General features: G+C 36.8%; 1 protein-coding gene across 5 annotated transcripts in view; it reads left to right on the top strand.

Annotated features, from left to right (window-relative positions):
• The window catches only part of enox2 (ecto-NOX disulfide-thiol exchanger 2), a 273,688-nt gene that overhangs the window by 201,288 nt on the left and 53,648 nt on the right, over positions 1–18,752 (top strand). For all 5 annotated transcript variants that reach the window (XM_059346084.1, XM_059346082.1, XM_059346083.1 and 2 more), the window contains 3 exons: positions 3,121–3,327; positions 10,400–10,633; positions 15,163–15,375. In XM_059346084.1, the coding sequence (XP_059202067.1) occupies positions 3,121–3,327; positions 10,400–10,633; positions 15,163–15,375 (654 nt within the window). The remainder of the gene's footprint in view (positions 1–3,120; positions 3,328–10,399; positions 10,634–15,162; positions 15,376–18,752) is intronic.

Genomic DNA, 18,752 nt, shown 5'->3' with positions numbered 1-18,752 from the left:
GACTTAAAAAGACATGAAAAGAATTCAAAAATGGACAAAATAGCCCAAGACTCCATAGAGTTAAGTTGTTAACCCATTTCTTATTCCCTGAAAAAGGCCTACTTGTATAATTCTGAAATGTACATTATTTTTCAGTTTTGGTTAAGCTTACCTTTTTTTATTTACCTCTGGCAGTTCACCACTTACCTTTGGACCCTTTCAAGCTGTTCATTTGACTTGAACTGCTTGAATTTCAATAAAAAACTGGAAAAATTGGGGTGTTCTAAAACTTTTGACCGGTAGTGTATATGGAAATAAGATTAAGTGGATTATTATTATTCACAGGTTATCTCATGATTGAAAGCACAGCAATTCTCAGCTTCCATAGTTGATAGATGGCGTAGTAAAATATTTCTTTTCTCTGTTTGTTTTGCTATATGAGAGTCAAAGAAAGGAAAACCAGAAGATCTGAAACTGTGAATGCAGGCTGTGAGGCCTGTCAGATCCGATAGACTCTTCTTTCTTTAACAACTGATCGTTTTTTACAGAGCAAAACTTTTCTGTTGCGTTCCAGTGATTCTGCTGCAGAAGTTTCCTGTCCTATTTAGACTTTTTTTCTGTCGGATAGCGAGGGAAACTTAAGAAAAGTCTCTATTACTGCATCCAACCAATGCTGAGTTCTAAAATCCTCTTGATGCCGTTATTAGACCTCGAGATATCTCAATTAATCCACTTGCAGCTGATCAGTGAAGGCCTTTGTGATAAACCTGAGGTATCCCACAAAGTTCAGCTCCAGTTCTTAGTATTGATATCTGCAGCGGCGGAGCATCAGTAACAGTGATTGTGAGGACTTTCTAGCAGACATCCGGAAATCCAGCATCCTCAGCGTTCCACTGATTAGCTGGTTCACTCCTCATAGACCCCGCTAATCACATTCATCATGGATGAGAAGCCTGATCTATCGGAGATTAGATCAGTCAACACTCATCTGTGTTGAATAAGTGATTTCTGCAATGCAGGGGGACCTTCCACATCAGAGGATTTGCAATCACTTTGTGGCCAAAAGGATTTCATTTTCATGCATGGAATAGTTTTGATATTAACATTTATCTAACAAAAAACGATCTGAGCATATTGCTCCGAGTTATCATTATTCATGCATCGAGCTTTATCATTTTTTAGGTCAAAAGTGCTATGTTTAAAATATGAATTAATTGAATTTTGCAGCATCAAGCTCTGGAATGTCGCCTGTTTTATCAAAGCTGCTATGTCGTATTATATAGAGATTTTCTTAATTTTTCTCCTATAAACTGCGTGATCTGGCTCCTATTCTTCTCAGTCAGACCCCATTTCCATCTTTTGGATTTATTTGTCATTTATGCCTTCTGGATATTTTGTATTTGCTTTGTTTTCCTCAGTCATTATGTGTGAATTGGATGCTTTATCATAAAGAGTCTCCTTTCTGGAGTTATTGAAGTGCCAATTTCTCTTCTTAAGAATCTTCCTTTTAAAAAAAAATGTTAGGGATCTTTTGTATTGCACACAATAAGACTAAGTCACTTCCTGTTTGCTGGGATGGCTTGCGGTTCAATCATATTTTCCTCTATACTTCTAACTATATTGATACAGTCTGTACAGTATAAACACTCAGGCTTTTGTTATTTGTTGAACCTGTCAGAATAAATTCAAATGTTGGCATTTAAAGGTAAAAAGGAATAAATAAATAGTTGGTTTGGATCTACAAGAGAGCAGCTGACTCTTCTTGTTGTCTTTCTCTGTTCAGACAGCACAGCATGCTTGTCATTTGCATTTTCTTTTATGAACCATACATAAAGGTATACATATTTATTTTGTAGTTAAAAGAAAAGAATGCGACCTGCTCCTCTGCTCTACCTTTGTACATCCAGCAGCGATTGATCAAAACAGAATGTTCTAGCCATTTAAAAAAAAAAAAAGTCTGCTTCTCAAAGAGCATAAATCAGAGTTTCAGTGTGACAGGACGGCTGAATCATTTCTTGTCGTCTTGTTCGTGCTGTATTATCTGTTACCATCTATTCCTAGCCAAGGTTATTATAATTAACGAAAACTAACGACATAATGAAAACTAGAATTGAAAAAACATTTTCGTTAACTGAAATAAAAATAAAAACGGGAGTTTTTTAAAAAACGATAACTAACTGAAACTGTATTTTGTGGTTACAAAACGAACTAAAATTATAGTGAAAATGTCTTTAGTGTTCGTCTTTGACAACTTTTTTCATACATAAACCTTTTTGGTTGATATGAAATCTATTTCATCTATCTGGTTTTATGACTTAGTAAATTTATTGGGGCTGAGATGGATCAGACAAAGGAAATAAAGGAAACATTTATTGTGACCTTATTGAATCTGGCACCCAAAAAATACCCCATTACAAAAAACTTAAACTAACACTAAAACTAATAAAAACTAAACTAAAACTAAGCATTTGCCAGAAAATAAAACTAATCAAAACTAGCAAAGTCACTCTAAAAACTAACTAAAACTAACTGAATTTGAAAACAAAAATTGACAACGAAATTAAAACTAAAACTAATGAAAAATCCCAAACTATTATAACCAACATGGTCTCACAGAAATCCGTGGAATAGCCACGGAATCGCTCAAATTTCCGTGAAACTGACACGGATTTTGCTACAATGCAAGTTAATGCCAGTCATATCCCGTGGCTATTCCAACATACAAAGTGATTATGTACATCCACTGAGTGAATATTTAGAAAATAAAACATATATTTCTCGCTAGAAATGTGATCAAAATCCATTTTTATGCAGAAACTAAGTCAAAATATAGATTTTTTCACTAAAAATGAGAGAACTGTCCGCCATGTTTTTTGTTCTGACCGCCGGGACCTTGAAAGTCACGTGACTTGGAACAAACCAATAGGAACAAATATCCATGGAATAGCCACGGGATATGACTGTCATTAACTTGCATTGTAGCCAAATCCGTGTCAGTTTCACGGAAATTTGAGCGATTCCGTGGCTATTCCACGGATTTCTGTGAGACCAGGTTGATTATAACCTTGTTCCGAGCTTCGTCTTCATATTTAAACCTGGTGATGGTTGATCTATAACTGTATTTTCTCTCCTTTTGAACAGACCTCCCCCCTCCGGCCACCAGAGACCGCCCTCCTGGCTGTAAGACGGTTTTTGTCGGCGGCCTGCCAGAGAACGCCAACGAGCAGCTCATCATGGAGGTCTTCGGCCAGTGTGGTGACATCACAGCCATACGTAAAAGCAAAAAAAACTTCTGCCATATCAGATTTGCTGAAGAGTTTACTGTGGACAAGGCTCTCTTTCTGTCTGGTAAGAAGGCTCTAAACACTAAAACAAGTATCAGTGTATTTGTGCTAGTGGCAATTTAAAGCAAGAATGCATAAGGTTGCATTGAAGATCCACTTTATGTTGAAGTACTCTGCCGGCTCACAAAAAGAACAAAATAATCAATTCTCCACTTCAATCCTTTACAACATAAGTACATAAGAACTCTCAAAGGGGACATTTTTGTAAACAAATGTTGTTTTCCTTTATCAGAACAAATTATAAGGACAAACCATGCTCGCTCACCCCACTTCCCCAGACCCTAACGCAATATTCAAACAAAAAAACATTACATAAACACCAACATATTCCTAATAAAAGACGAATGGTTTATATAAACCTACACAAGAATAAAACAGAAACAACATGGCAATAACAAAACGAAAACAAATTAAAAATAAATTAAAATGCCGGTACACTGCCGGTACCAATCACAATACAGCTCCTGTCCCTAAGATGATGCTCATGTTTATTGTTGTTGCCTTATGTTTGGGTAAATGTAATAAAAAGGTTTCCAGATTTTCCTTTAACAATTCCAAATACAGTATTCAATAGAGTGGGTCTATTTGTTTTCTTCCAATAAAGAGCAATAGACCCTTTGACTAGTGAAATATACGTCCAAAAGCATAAATAAATAAACAGTAACATCTTTAGCTTTGTTTATTTTGCTTTTTTTTTTTTTTGGACAATTATATAGACACAAAATATAAATGTAGGGAGTTGGAGAGAGAGTCTGTGACCATAAATGCATAATAATAGCTTCAAGAGGCGCTATATTATTTACACAACATTATCATAATGTGTATTATTAAGATAATAGCAATATTTGGTAATACTGGTATATTGCAACATCCCTACTGGCCTCTATACTGTAGACCTACACTGTAAAAAAATAACCTGTTGTATTTACGGTAATAAACCGGCAGCTGTGGTTGCCAGAACTTTACCGTAATAAATACGGTGCAACTTTTTCTAATATTACGGTAAAATGATATTAGCACTGTTGATTTCACGTTTAAGATTGTCATTTTATTCCATATTTTACCTTAAAAAATAAAAAAAATGTCCATCCAAAGAAACGCTGTTCTGCCATATAATTGACAAAAACAAAACTTTATAAATGCCGCATGAATTTAAGATTTTACCTTTAAATATTACAGTATATTTCTGTTAGACATATGGTGTTTAGTACATTTAACATATAACATATGAAAAAATGATGGCTTGTATTTATATTACAGTATATTTTTGCTACAAACAAGGTGCCAGATTATTTTAAAGTGGAATAATTTATTTAAAATTTTAAAAAATTACTGTTTTGGCTGATTTATACGTTTACGGTGTTTCATTGTTACTGAAACTGAATTAACTCATTTATCATTTTACGGTCTTTTACTGTCATGGTTTAGCAGTGTTTCACCGTAAAATCTACAGACATTTTTTACAGTGTAAATGATCATTAAATTTTCAGGATAGTCGGAGGAAAAAATACACACAAATCGGAACGTTTCATCCTCTTTGCAGCTATAATGGCTTTACTAGTTGAGTCACAGTGGTTAATAAAGGTCCACTACGGCTTACTACACGACACAAAAGAAGATAAAAATGCATGCATGCTACTAAGCATGTGACACCAGTTTATGGTTTCTTATCTTATCTTCATTTTCCCAGCAGCTTCTGCAGCCCAGATGTCTTAAATCTCTCCATGCTGCCTGTATATATTCCTACTTTAACCCATTGAAGCCTGGAAAGCGGATACGTCGTTTTGTAGTATTTGTATAAGCTCTCAAATACCTTTTTGAATTTAATTTCTATCTGCTACCGAGGCTGAAAAATCTATTATTTAGTAGAAGAGTTGACACTTTTTTCCCAGAATTTTTCCAGAATTTCCAGAAAATTAGAGGCTTATTTTAACCCTATAAAGCCTGAACCACTAAATAATTGCCAGAAAATTCTCCTTTTTTTTAAACTGGAGTGTTTATTGAACCTGCTGACAGGTAATTAACACAAAAATCTAAAAACAATAGGCATATATGATTTTAATTTGTATCATATTTGATACATCAGTTCTTTTTGTGCAATTTGTTGCTCACAGTTTGTTCTTGAACTAACAAAAACATATAAAACCCAACATTTTTAACCTTTTAAGACTTTACTTCCTTTTAACATTTTCCTCAAACATGCAAAATATTTTTTCCCATATAACACAACATCGTACATCTGCTGATATGAAGTTTTCACGCAGCAATGACTGATCCACCAGTGGACCATGCATATAAATTTTGCTATATCTTGTATTTTTGTGCAATTTGTTGCTCAGTTTTTGTATACTTCAGGTTTTTCAGGAAAAAAATATCACACTGATGATGTATAGGTCTCAAAAACTTGTGTATCAAATATGATACAATTGGCTTTATAGGGTTAAAATCACCCGGAGATTTTTCAGGCCTCAATGGGTTAATAAAAAAAACAAAAAAACATTTAACCCAGCAGCCAATTCAGTAGTATTCCCGGCATTATTAGGCATCTGTTCATGCATGTGCAAATGTCTGTGTGGGAATCAGTTTGAATGAGCGCTCCTGTGATTTAGATAGTCTGCCTCTATTCTTACAGTGAGGCGTGGGAGCTGAGGTCCATATATTAGCCAGATGACAGAGCTGTGTAGTTTTCCCATAAATAATACCTCACCCACACACACACACACACATACACGCATGCATAAACACACTGTGCAAACACAGAACCCAGCAACACAAACTCCAGCAGCCCTGCACTCTGAGCTCTCCTCCATATGAAATATTGAAGTCGTAGTAGATTGTGTGCCTGAAGCAGAGAAAGCGGACTGAAGTATAGAAACCCCCAGAACCCGCCGCGCTCATTTCTTTTCCTGTTTGCACTGGCATCTACCACTACTCGCCTCCTTTCTCCTGCAGTGAGAGCGTGTTGGGCCTCGCTGTAAATCACACTGGGCATCATTACTGTGTCCGGTTCAAGCACACACTCACATGTGTACCCAAAACACTCACACTCAACACACTCTCTGATCATTTGAACCAATTAAATCGCAAAATGGGTATGATTTCACTTCAGATCCGCACCCAGCCATTAGTGAAAATTGAGTAAGGAGGAGAGTGTGAGGATAAGAGGGAAGTAGTGAGGAGATGACGGGGGTAGGGAGGGATATTATGGTCTTTTAGTGCCTCTAGAGAAGTAATTGGCATCTCTAAGTCTCTCTTGTGTATTGACAAAAGGATGCAAGCCTTCTGTACTCCTCAGTAGCCTACATTTAGAGTGTAACTAAGAGACAGGTGGTAGGCGGGTCCCTGTTCAGTAGTCTAATATATGAAAGGTGATGATGCAAAGTGACTCACAACTGGTCCAGAAAAAAACCCTGAAACACAGTAAAGCTCATGTGTGTGTCTGTTTGTCCTGTTACTATTTAGTTGACTCATATCCACGCCTCCAGACATGTGTTTCATTTGCATTAAAAAAGACGTTTGGTGCACATAATTTAGCTATTCTTTGTTTAGTTTGTTTGTTTTTTCATATTCGTGTGCGGTCTCAAAGATGTAACTGATTATCATATACAGTACAGGCCAAAAGTTTGGACACACCTTCTCATTCAATGCGTTTTTCTTTATTTTCATGACTATTTACATTGTAGATTCTCACTGAAGGCATCAAAACTATGAATGAACACATATGGAATTATGTACTTAACAAAGAAAGTGTGAAATAACTGAAAACATGTCTTGTATTTTAGATTCCTCAAAGTAACCACCCTTTGCTTACTAGAATATAAGACATGTTTTCAGTTATTTCACACTTTTTTGTTAAGTACATAATTCTACATGTGTTCATTAATAGTTTTGATGAATTTACAATGTCAATAGTCATGAAAATAAAGGAAACGCATTGAATGAGAAGGTGTGTCCAAACTTTTGGCCTGTACTGTAGATTATTTAATAAAAGAATGAGAACCCGTCCCTGTTCAGTAGTCTAATATATGAAAGGTGATGATGCAAAGTGACTCACAACTGGCCCAAAAAAACCCTGAAACACAGTAAAGCTCATGTGTGTGTCTGTTTGTCCTGTTACTATTGAGTTGACTCATATCCACGCCTCCAGACATGTGTTTCATTTGCATTAAAAAGACGTTTGGTGCACATAATTTAGCTATTCTGTTTGTTTGTTTGTTTTTTCATATCCGTGTGCGGTCTCAAAGATGTAACTGATTATCATATAGATTATTTAATAAAAGAATGACCATCAGGTGCGAATGGGGAAGTGTGAAGTTGACAGCTGTCAAGAACTGGAGGCATTGAGGCGTAGCAGTGGTTCTAAGGTGGAAACCACTGAACCGTGACTCTCTCAGTATGAATCCAACTGGTGATCTTTGTCACATGTCACCTGTTTTCTCTCTCACATTGTTTCTTGTTGCTGTGGGCTGTTAAATATCCACTAACAAGACTGAGAGGCTGCACTAATGCAGCTGTGCTTTGAGCTGAATGTTAGCATGCTAACATGCTCACAGGGACAATGCTAACATGTGGGTGCTAATGTTTCACCATATCTAAGCATGCTAGCAACTACTCATTCGCAGTAAGCCCACCGTTTAGCTGAAGCTGATTATTTATTTTTTATTTATTGTTGTTTGCACTTAAAAAAAACATACAATCGTTAGGAAATAACAGTACAAGAAACAGTAAAAGAAAATGCAGGAAAGATCAAAAAGCCCAAAGGGCTTATATACGCGACCCTCCCTCTTAAACCTAAAAGTAACTATACTTTACTTAAATTACATAGCTAGATGAAAATAAAAAAATACAAACAAAATGTAAACAAAACAAATACAAAGGTGTAGAACATCTATAGGGATTTTTTGAGCTTGGTCTTAAAAGTATTTAAAGAGGAACATGATTCTGTTAGATGTTTTATGTCATTCCACCTTGATAAACAAATGAGAATTTGGCAACAGAAGTCCTACAGAAAGGAATATGTAAATCATTCTTTCTTCTTGTAAGATGTGCAGGATAATGAGAATTAAACTCAAAGTAACTATGAAAAAAGTTTGATAGTGAAGTCATTAGTCTTGCAGATATTTAGTCATGAACCAAAGTAACTGACAATTAAATGATGGAGCTAGATGAAAAGTCAGAGATTACTACTTATCCTGAGAGAGATGTGACTGTGTTTACTATGTTTAGTGGAAATCCATCCAATAGTTGTTAAAGTTAAACTATGCAGAACAATACTAATCCCTCTCAGTCATCTCTTATACCCCACTATAAGTGTGCGGTTCTGCCTTCTACCTGTATTTCCTGCCTTCATGTGTTGGGGGCGATTCTGGGCGTCACCCTTTGGGCACGAAGCCGTAAAAAAAAGCCCACACAGTGCCAGAAAAATGCAAATATAGCAAGGCGAAGCTCCAAGTGGGCAAGGCTTGTGCCAAAATATCTGAATGTGACATTTGTTTTCACTTTCATCGACATGGGGAGGAGTTTCCAAGTTTGAATGTAGTGATCACAAACCATAAGAAGCTATATCTGTGTGGTACGCCTTTAAGACTTCTAATACAAAACCACAAATGCCAGCCTTATGGTGGCACTAGAGGAAAAGTCAGGGGATCATTGAACTTATTAGAATTAATTCTCTGGAGACTTTATATGTCAGCACAAAATTTCCTGCCGCCCATAGATCCTGGTTGCTAAACAGCCAAATGTAATGTAGAACGTTCTTTTAAATGAAGGGCTTTTACACACTCAGATGCACTGCACATTGTGAAAATTACATCAAGCTGTCTGAGCAGACGGATTACTTCATTTTAATTTTCTTGAGTTCCCCGCTGTCCCATACTTCTCTCCTATTTACTTCTACTCATCTTCCACTTCCTCCCATCTATTTTAAGGGACCGAGCACTACCAGTGCGAGGCCCCTATTGTTATTGGTCTGTCCTTCCCAAAAATGAATCGCTAATTTGGAAGCTTTATCATATTCAAAACATCACCATATTTGGAATAAACGTCAATATCACGTGAAATTTACGTATTCTAGTGTTCGCAGGAATGGGTGTGGCAAAATGACTCACTAGCGCCCCCTAAATGTCATTATTTCACAGTGGTTTGTCGTAGACACACGAAATTTGGTACATACGTGTATCATGGGAAGACGCACCAAAAAGTCTGAGGAAGCTATTCTCTAAAACGTACAGGAAGTCGGCCATCTTGGATCGAATATGGCATTTTCCCCATTTCCACCCCACATACTTTAACGAACTCCTCCTACAGATTTAACCCCATTGACTTCAAACTTGGTCAGTAGCATCACAAGGCCTTTGGGATCAAAAGTTGTATAAATCTTTACTGACAGTCACACTATGTGGGCGCAGCATGGCGGCAATATATGGCGTCTCGCCATAAAACACGAGATTGTTATAACTTTTCCATTCTTTGTCCCATCTGGTCCAAACTTCTCATGCTTCATCAGAGTCCAGCCCTTAACACTTCTAAATAACAATATTTCATAAAGCCCCGCCCCTTATGCTTTATCCACGCCCCCTTTCATCACATGACCACCTTGCATACTTTACGTAACTCCTCCTACAGATTTCACCCCATTGACTCCAGACTTGGTCAGTACCATCACAAGGCCTTGGGTATGAAATGTTGTATACATCTTTACCGATGGTCACACTATGTGGGCGTGGCATGGCGGCAAAATATGGCATCTCGCCATAACACACAAGACTGTATAACTTGACCATACATTGTCCAATCTTTCCCAAATTTCACACACGTGATTAGAGTCCAGCCAGGAACATACCCATGTGTCCATCTTCACAGACAGTCATAGCGCCCCCTGCTGGCTACAGGAAGTAACATGTTTTACACCTACCACAAGCACAGTGGTAGGAGACACGCAATTTGGGACGCATAGGGACTGAGCCAACAGCGCCGTGCCCGACGGCTCCACTCTGCTCGGTCCCATTCAGTCCTGCTTGCAGGCCTAGTTTCTTCTTGGTTTTTACTTTTTTTTTTCTTCTTGTCTCTCCCAAAAGGTTACCGTATCCGTTTGGGTTCGAGCACAGACAAAAAAGACACCGGGCGTCTCCACGTGGACTTCGCCCAGGCCAGAGACGACCTCTACGAGTGGGAGTGCCGGCAGCGCATGTTGGCCCGGGAGGAGAGACACCGGCGCAAGATAGAGGAGGACCGCCTCCGGCCCCCCTCCCCTCCCCCCATCGTACACTACTCCGAGCACGAGTGCAGCCAGCTGGGAGACAAGATCAAAGGTTGGCAAAATATTAAACATATACCATTAAATATGTGTCCATTTTCAAGACCACTCTGACCAGGATGGATACTGGCAGCTAAAGAGCAGAAGAAATCCTTCACTGAAATACATTTTTCTGGAGGAGAAAAATGTTGAGCTGCAGGTAAATGTTGTTATGTTGACCTGGCATCAGAATAACAAAAACAATCACACAATAAGCCAGTAGTAGGTGCAAAATATCAACTGATGCATGACAATAAATAAAAATAGAGTAATTTTCCCAGAGGATAACATTCAGTTGCCTAATCCTGGATATCAATCCGAACTGCAGTCTTTATGTCTTTAATTAACAATTCCAACTTTACATTTATTCTTGTTATTAAAAGGAATAGATCGGTTTTTTTATGTAAATATCTGGAAGAGCTCAGTAATAATTTTGTCGAATCATATTTTAGTTGATATAATAAACATAGCCAACTGTTTTAAATGAGCACGAGTGCAGCCAGCTGGGAGACAAGATCAAAGGTTGGCAAAATATTAAACATATACCATTAAATATGTGCATGGAATGAACACACACACATAAGAAGCAGAGCTCGGTAAACAAGGTTAAACCTATTAACACATATAGGATTTTCTGGTAACACTTTACAATAACCATCATTTATAGATGATAAATAACCATTTATAAATGGTAAACAGATGTTTAATCATCATTTATAAACCGTATATAGGCCATTTAGAATGGTAAATCGAAAATGTATTAATGTTGAACTATAATTTATAAATGCCAAATAGATGGTGTATTAATGTAAGTTTATAGTTACTTTACCATAAACAAGCAATTACATTATAATTATTAGTTTATTAATAGTTTTGCACTCATTATAACATTTTTAACACCATATTAAGTATGTAAATGATTTCAAAATTATTCTTATACCTTTAAGAAATTGTTTGGTAACACTTTACAATAACCATCTATGTGATGTTTATAGTTGGTTTATAAACCAATTATTAACCATTTACAAAGTGCTATACATATTTACACTTTAAATGTTTTCAAACAATTTCTTAAAGGTGTATGAATCATTTTGAAATCATTAACATTGGTGTTAAAAATGTTATAATGAGTGCAAACCTATTAATAAACTAATAATTATAATGTAATTGTCTATTAATGGTAAATCACCTTACATTAATATACCATCTATTTGCCATTTATAAATTATAGTTCAACATTTATAAATGGTCTATTTACCATCTATAAGTGATGGTTATTGTAAAGTGTTACCGATTTTCTTTCTGCAGGCATTTACAATTCAGCACAATTGGTGGTTTTCTTTGCTATTAAGCAAAGAAAAGTGAAACTGGATTCACTCATGGCATTATTATTATTTATGCAAACCAGAGGGAATAAGATAAAGGAGGTTTTTTTCTGTGTTTGTGTAGCTGTTTGTCCATTTGTGCGCTTGCAGGAGGTTTTACAGGAAGAGTCCTCAACTGCTGCTGGTAAAACCGACAAAGCAGTTTTCTCATGTTCTAACAAATGCAGGGAATTTGTTTTCAAAAGACGTGACACAAAGGCTGTTTAACACTGTATATCAGGTTACTCTTCCCTCAGCACATGCTCCTAATGCTTATCTTGTCCATTCTCTGTTCTCTTCTGCTCATCCTTTTTCCATTTTCTCTCCTCCGCTCTCCTTTCCCCCTCTTCTCAGCTTTCTGTAGAGTTTCCGGCTGAATAAACTTGTTTCGCTAATGAGCAATGACACTTCCAGGTCTCAGTCACAGTTGCCCGATAACAAAATGACTGTGACTTTCTGCCTCTCTACCATCTGTGTGTGTCTTTTCCAGCTCTCCCTCCCCTTTTCTTGGTGTAAAGAACTCTAACACTGTGGTTTTTTCAGCTGAGGATTTGTTTCTCAACACTTTTAGGCTGCTGTTGTGGAAGCACACATCCCAGCTATTCGCTGCACATTTAGGTTTATTCATTAACTAAGTCATCTACCCCAGCTATCCTCAACCTTGGGGTCGGGACCCCAATTGGGGTCGCAAGATGATTTCTGGGGGTCGCCAAATAATTTTGAAAAGTCAGCTCTGTCTCCACTGTGTTAAAGTGTTCATGTGTTTCATGTGTTTTAGTCTTTTTGGTCACTTAATGTCTTTTTTTTTTGTTCATTTTGTGTGTTTTTTGGTCATTTTGTGTGCTTTTTTGTGTGTTTTTTTATTATTATTTTGTGGTCAATTTGTGTCTTTTTTGGTCATTTTGTGTCTTTTTTTATCATTTTGTGGTCCATTTGTGACTTTTTTGGTCATTTTGTTTCTTTTTGGTCATTTTGTGTCTTTTTTTTTTGGTTATTTTGTTTCTTTTTTGTGTCATTTTGTGTGTTTTTTGGTCATTTTGTGTCTTTTTTGGTCATTTTGTGGTCAATTTGTGTCTTTTTTGGTCATTTTGTTTCCTTTTTTAGGTCATTTTGTTTCTTTTTTGGGTCATTTTGTGTCTTTTTTGGTCATTTTGTGTGTTTTTTTATCATTTTGTGGTCCATTTGTGACTTTTTTGGTCATTTTGTTTCTTTTTTTGGTTATTTTGTTTCTTTTTTGGTCATTTTGTGTCTTTTTTGGTCATTTTGTGTCTTTTTTGGTCATTTTGTGGTCAATTTGTGACTTTTTTGGTAATTTTGTTCCTTTTTTGGTCATTTTGTGTCTTTTTTTGGTTATTTTGTTTCTTTTTTGTGTCATTTTGTGTCTTTTTTGGTCATTTTGTGGTCAATTTGTGTCTTTTTTGGTCATTTTGTTTCCTTTTTTAGGTCATTTTGTTTCTTTTTTGGGTGATATGAATTGTGCATGTGAGATTGTGTTCAGTGAGCGGGGGTCGCGGACAACATGCATGTCAAATTGGGGGTCGCGACTCAAAAAGGTTGAGAACTACTGATCTACCCAGTGGAGAAAAAAAGAAGTTTTGCCCTTTTCAGCACCAGTCATATTCCTGTTCTCCAAACCCAATTTGTCTTTTTGATGACAAGAAGCACACAGTAGAACGTTTTACCCAGACCGCCTCTTTTTACTCCCCCCAGGTGTCATCCAGGTCTGTGAAGTTGTTCTTTGTTACTAAGCAGATGACAGTCCATGTACAGTTCTCTTGCATCCTTTCATCCAGCAGCACAGGTGTCTTTTTGTTCTCCTGTCCTTGTTCTCTACAGTTTACTTTCTTTCTTTTTTTAGCTTATTTTATGTGTCACCTTGCTCCCTGACTTCATCTACTTTTCACTCAACAAAGTAAAAAGTGCTTTCTGCTATAGTTATTATAAGTTACCTGAATTTACCTTAATACTCTAATCCTTATTTGTTTTCTGCCAAAAATGCAGACCTGTTTGTTCAGCCCTTTCTTACATGGATTATGAGTCTAATGTATGCTTTCTCAAGGTTTTGAAATCCTTTTCAGTTTGCCAACTGTTGCTTTTATCACCCTAACCAACATAGCAACATAGTTAAACGTTTTACAAAAGTCAGAATGCTGTATGAACTATATTTACATCATATTATGCACAAAAAAACATGTATTATATTGTGATTTTGTGTCTTTTTTGGTCATTTGTGTCTTTTTTGTGTCTTTTTTTGGTAATTTTTTTGTCTGTTGTTGTGTCTTTTTTAGTTATTTTGTGTCTTTTTTTGTCATTTTGTGTCTTTTTTGTCATTGGTGTCATTTATGTGTCTTTTTTGTGTCTGTTTTAGTTATTTTGTGTCTTCTTTTTTTGGTGATTTTGTGTCTTTTTTGGTCATTTTGTGTCTTTTTTTTGTCATTGGTGTCATTTATGTGTCTTTTTGGTCATTTTGTGCCTTTTTTTAGTCATTTTGTATCTTTTTTGTCATTTTTGTGTCTTCTGTGGGTTTTTTGTTATTCTGTCTTCTCATTTTGTGTCTTTTTGTGTCTTTTTTTGGTAATTTTTTTGTCTTATGTTGTGTCTTTTTTAGTTATTTTGTGTCTTTTTTTGTCATTTTGTGTCTTTTTTGTCATTGGTGTCATTTCTGTGTCTTTTTTGTGTCTGTTTTAGTTATATTGTGTCTTCTTTTTTTGGTGATTTTGTGTCTTTTTTGGTGATTTTGTGTCTTTTTTTGGTCATTTTGTGTCTTTTTTTAGTCATTTTGTATCTTTTTTTGTCATTTTTGTGTTTTCTGTGGGTTTTTTGTTATTCTGTCTTCTCATTTTGTGTCTTTTTTGGTCATTTTGTGTCTTTTTTTAGTCATTTTGTATCTTTTTGGTCATTTTGTGTCTTTTATGGCCATTTTGTGTCTTTTTCAAGACAAGATTTTGAATGCTTAAATATCATCTTTGCCATTTTTTCATGTGCTAATGTGCCCCTCTGATTAAACACTGGCCCCTCCTTGGCCCCCACAGTAAAATTGGTCTAGAACCGCCACTGGATGTGAATTATCATGACCAGGGATCAACCCACGCTGACTGGCTCATCCTATAAAAATACAGAAAAACATCCATTTCTTTCTTCCCTAACTCTGTTTCTCTCTGTGTCCTTACCTCTTTGCCAGATGACGGCAAGTTCCCCGAGGCGGTGCGTGTGCTCTTGACCTGGCTGGAACGAGGCGAAGTCAACCGCAGGAACGCCAACAACTTCTACTCCATGATCCAGTCGTCTAACGGACACATCCGCCGGCTGACCGGCGAGAAGAGTCAGCACGAGAAGGAGGTGGAAGAAGCCAAAGACAAGTTCAAAACCGCTCTGTCCGGCATTCTCGGTCAATGTGAGTCTTTTCTTCTCAATCACACACACACACACACACACACACACACACACTTGGATGTATTTACCATTAGTGTACAACAGGGCATCATTTTTTTACAAAGGCCAAAGATTGAGAGTAACTTATTGATGATCTTCTACCAGTACACATGTTTCATGACTCCTTGTTGTACAGGAGAAGGGTAACAAGTCCAACACAAGTTTCTGGTTCTGTGTAAGTTTCTAGTTTGTGTCTATGACTGGACACACAACTTAAACACACTGTTGAAGACTTGTTGTGCGTCTGAAGTACTTAATGCGGGAAATAAGTAAGTATAATCTGGTTTACAGCCCCTCATTAAAGCACAACTATGATCTCTTTTAACCTGGACCCTGTTCTCCCATGTCTTTGTGTCTAAGTGGCAAATGAAAACTCATGAGAGATGACTTGTTGTTTTTATGTTTTTTTATGTTTTTATGTTTTTATTAAAGGATCCCCATTAGCTTGTGCCGTGGCAGTTCGCTAGTCTTCCTGGGGTCAAAACATTCCAACAAGTAATACTCAACAGTCCTACAACAACTTTAACAGTAAAAATACATTCCAAAATACATTAGAAAAGTGCAGCACAAAAGTTCATTACAAAATGCAGCACAAATTTAAAAGACAGTTTGTAGAATCAAACCATTGAATTATAGCCATTTGGATTAAATGTTTTATTTAGGAATAATTGGTCAAATGCATTTGATCAGAAAACAAATAAAAGACAAAAAAAACAAAAAAAAAAACAATCCAGCTTTAACCAGTATCATTGATTGTAATCCTGGACATCATGAATCCAGGCAAACATCGCTTCTATAAAGAGTAGCGTCCTTTCAACCAAAATAAACAAAAAAAATTTAAATTGTCGCAGGAAGACAAGAGTGGACTCTTGATTGAGAGAGTTGGAGAGAGAAAGAATACTTTATTGTAATGTCCAAAGATTTTCAGTGAAAACAATAGTTTGTATGTGCACATGTCTGAGTTGTGCCAACAAAATGTCGAGCATCACTTTGCACAGATTTCTTCGACCACCTTTGTTGGATCCAGACAGGCTGAAGTTTACAAATAGTAAAGTGCTCCTTGCACACTGTCAAGTCCACAGTGACCATTCTGACCAGGATGGATACTGGCAGCTACAGAGCAGAAGAAATCCTTTACTGAAATACATTTTCCTGGAGGAGAAAAATGTTGAGCTGCAGGTAAATGTTAGCAGCAAAAGTTGTAATGTTGACCTGGCATCAGAATAACAAAAACAATCACACAATAGGCCAGTAGTAGGTGCAAAATATCAACTGATGCATGACAATAAATAAAAAATAGAGTCATTTTCCCAGAGGATAACATTGCATTCAGTTGCCTAATCCTGGATATCAATCTGAACTGCAGTCTTTATGTCTTTAATTAACAATTCCAACTTTACATTTATTCTTGTTATTAAAAGGAATAGATCGTTTTTTATGTAAATATCTGGAAGAGCATATTTTAGTTGATATAATAAACATAGCTAATTGTTTTAAGTGGACAAATTATATTGTGTTATGTCAGTCACAACAAACTGAAATGAACTGAATAGAAATCCAATTGTGGCAGAAAGTATAATATCTTTGTCCAAAGAATCAATATAATATTGTGTTGTGATTTACACCCTCTAACACTGGAACAACTTTAACTAATCATGAGTCACTCAGACAGAAAAACATGTGAAGATTAGGTCCAGGTTGAAAAAATGTTCCCCTTTAACTCACACGATGCACAGAGCTTCGATAAGGAACACACATCGTGGTTTATTAGACTCATAAAAGCCGTCTTGTCTCATGCAAGTATGTTTTTGGGAGGATGGCTTAAGGTAAGTTTTGCTTTTTCCTCACAGTGCTGTTATATCACTCCAAACCACTCTGCCTTTAGTGTCCTTCTTGTTTTTATTCCTTCTAAGATACAAGTAGCTTAAACATTAAAGGGAAAATAATACTGCTTCCTGTGACTACAGTGGAATATTCTTCATGTTTCCTTCAGATGAAAGTAGTAAGTAGTCCACCACATTCATTGCATAAATACAGCGGAGGCCAAACATACACGGTAAATGCATGCTTAGCTCATTCCAGCTGATGAAAGGCCAAAGGCAGAGCATACTGCTCCTTCCCACCTTTGACAGCTTCGGCTGTGCAGCTGCTGGTTTACACCAGCGCCTCGGGCACTTTGTCTCCGCTGATCCCACCACATGAATGCTAAATAGAACGTAAACATCCTTCAACACTAAGTGAAGTTCCCAGGTTCTGCTTATTTGTTTATAACATAAATAATACATGGAGACCACATAGAAGGTGTCTGTGGGTGCGTTTATGTAAACCACACAGAGGAAAAGAAAAAGATTGTCTCTGTATCAGCCGTCCTCCATCATTTCAGCAGATACAAACACACTCATGACCTTGTCTTCCTCCTGGTCATATTAATGACATCACAGTGACTGGAGGGTTTACAAGTTCACCTGGGAACACCTCTCAGCCCATAAACAAGACATTCAACCTGTCTGCTCTTTTACTTGACGTCCACATAAGTGTGTCTCTGATGGAGTTGTATTAGCAGCTCAGCTAAGGCCCCGTTTACACCAGGACGCTTGTGGGTAAAAACGACAAAATATTTTATCAGAAGTGCCTTTCGTTTAGACAGTGACGGCGTTTTAGGGGCTGAAAGACGCAAAAATCTGAAACCACCTTCCAAAGTGGAAAAGTTGAATCCGCTCCTCCGTAGCGTGTCGTCTACACTGACAAGACACAAAACTCTGATCTGATCTGACCAAAAAAAAGACACAAAATGACCAAAAAAGACACAAAATGACAAAAAAAAGATACAAAATGACCAAAAAAAGACAGAAAATGACCAAAGAAAGACACAAAATGACAAAAAAAGACAGAGAATGACCAAAAAAGACATAAAATGGCCCAAAAAGAAACAAAATGACCAAAAAAAGACACAAAATGACTAAAACAAGACACAAATTGACCAAAAAGGAAACAAAATGACCACAAAAGACACAAAATGACCAAAAAAACACACAAAATGATCAAAAGAAGACACAAAATGACTCTGATCTGATCTGCTCACGTCACGTATGTGTTTACGTCACATACATGCTCCAGGGCAGGAAATAAAGAAACGTGGGATTATTTCCATGGTGGGACCTTCAAGCTGCTCTGGCAGCTCTAATAAACTTACAGGAGTCTTTCCACCAAATGTCCAGGATATGTACAGATAGTATTAGTGAACAGAGAAGGATCTGGAATTACCTCCATCACATTCTGGATGCAGCGATTGGTGGGAGGAGCCAGACGGCTGTGAACGAGACCTGGGAGATCTAGTGA

Source organism: Centropristis striata, chromosome 12 (assembly GCF_030273125.1).
Source record: "Centropristis striata isolate RG_2023a ecotype Rhode Island chromosome 12, C.striata_1.0, whole genome shotgun sequence".
Lineage (NCBI taxonomy): Eukaryota > Metazoa > Chordata > Actinopteri > Perciformes > Serranidae > Centropristis > Centropristis striata.
This window is presented reverse-complemented; position numbering and strand designations above follow the sequence as displayed.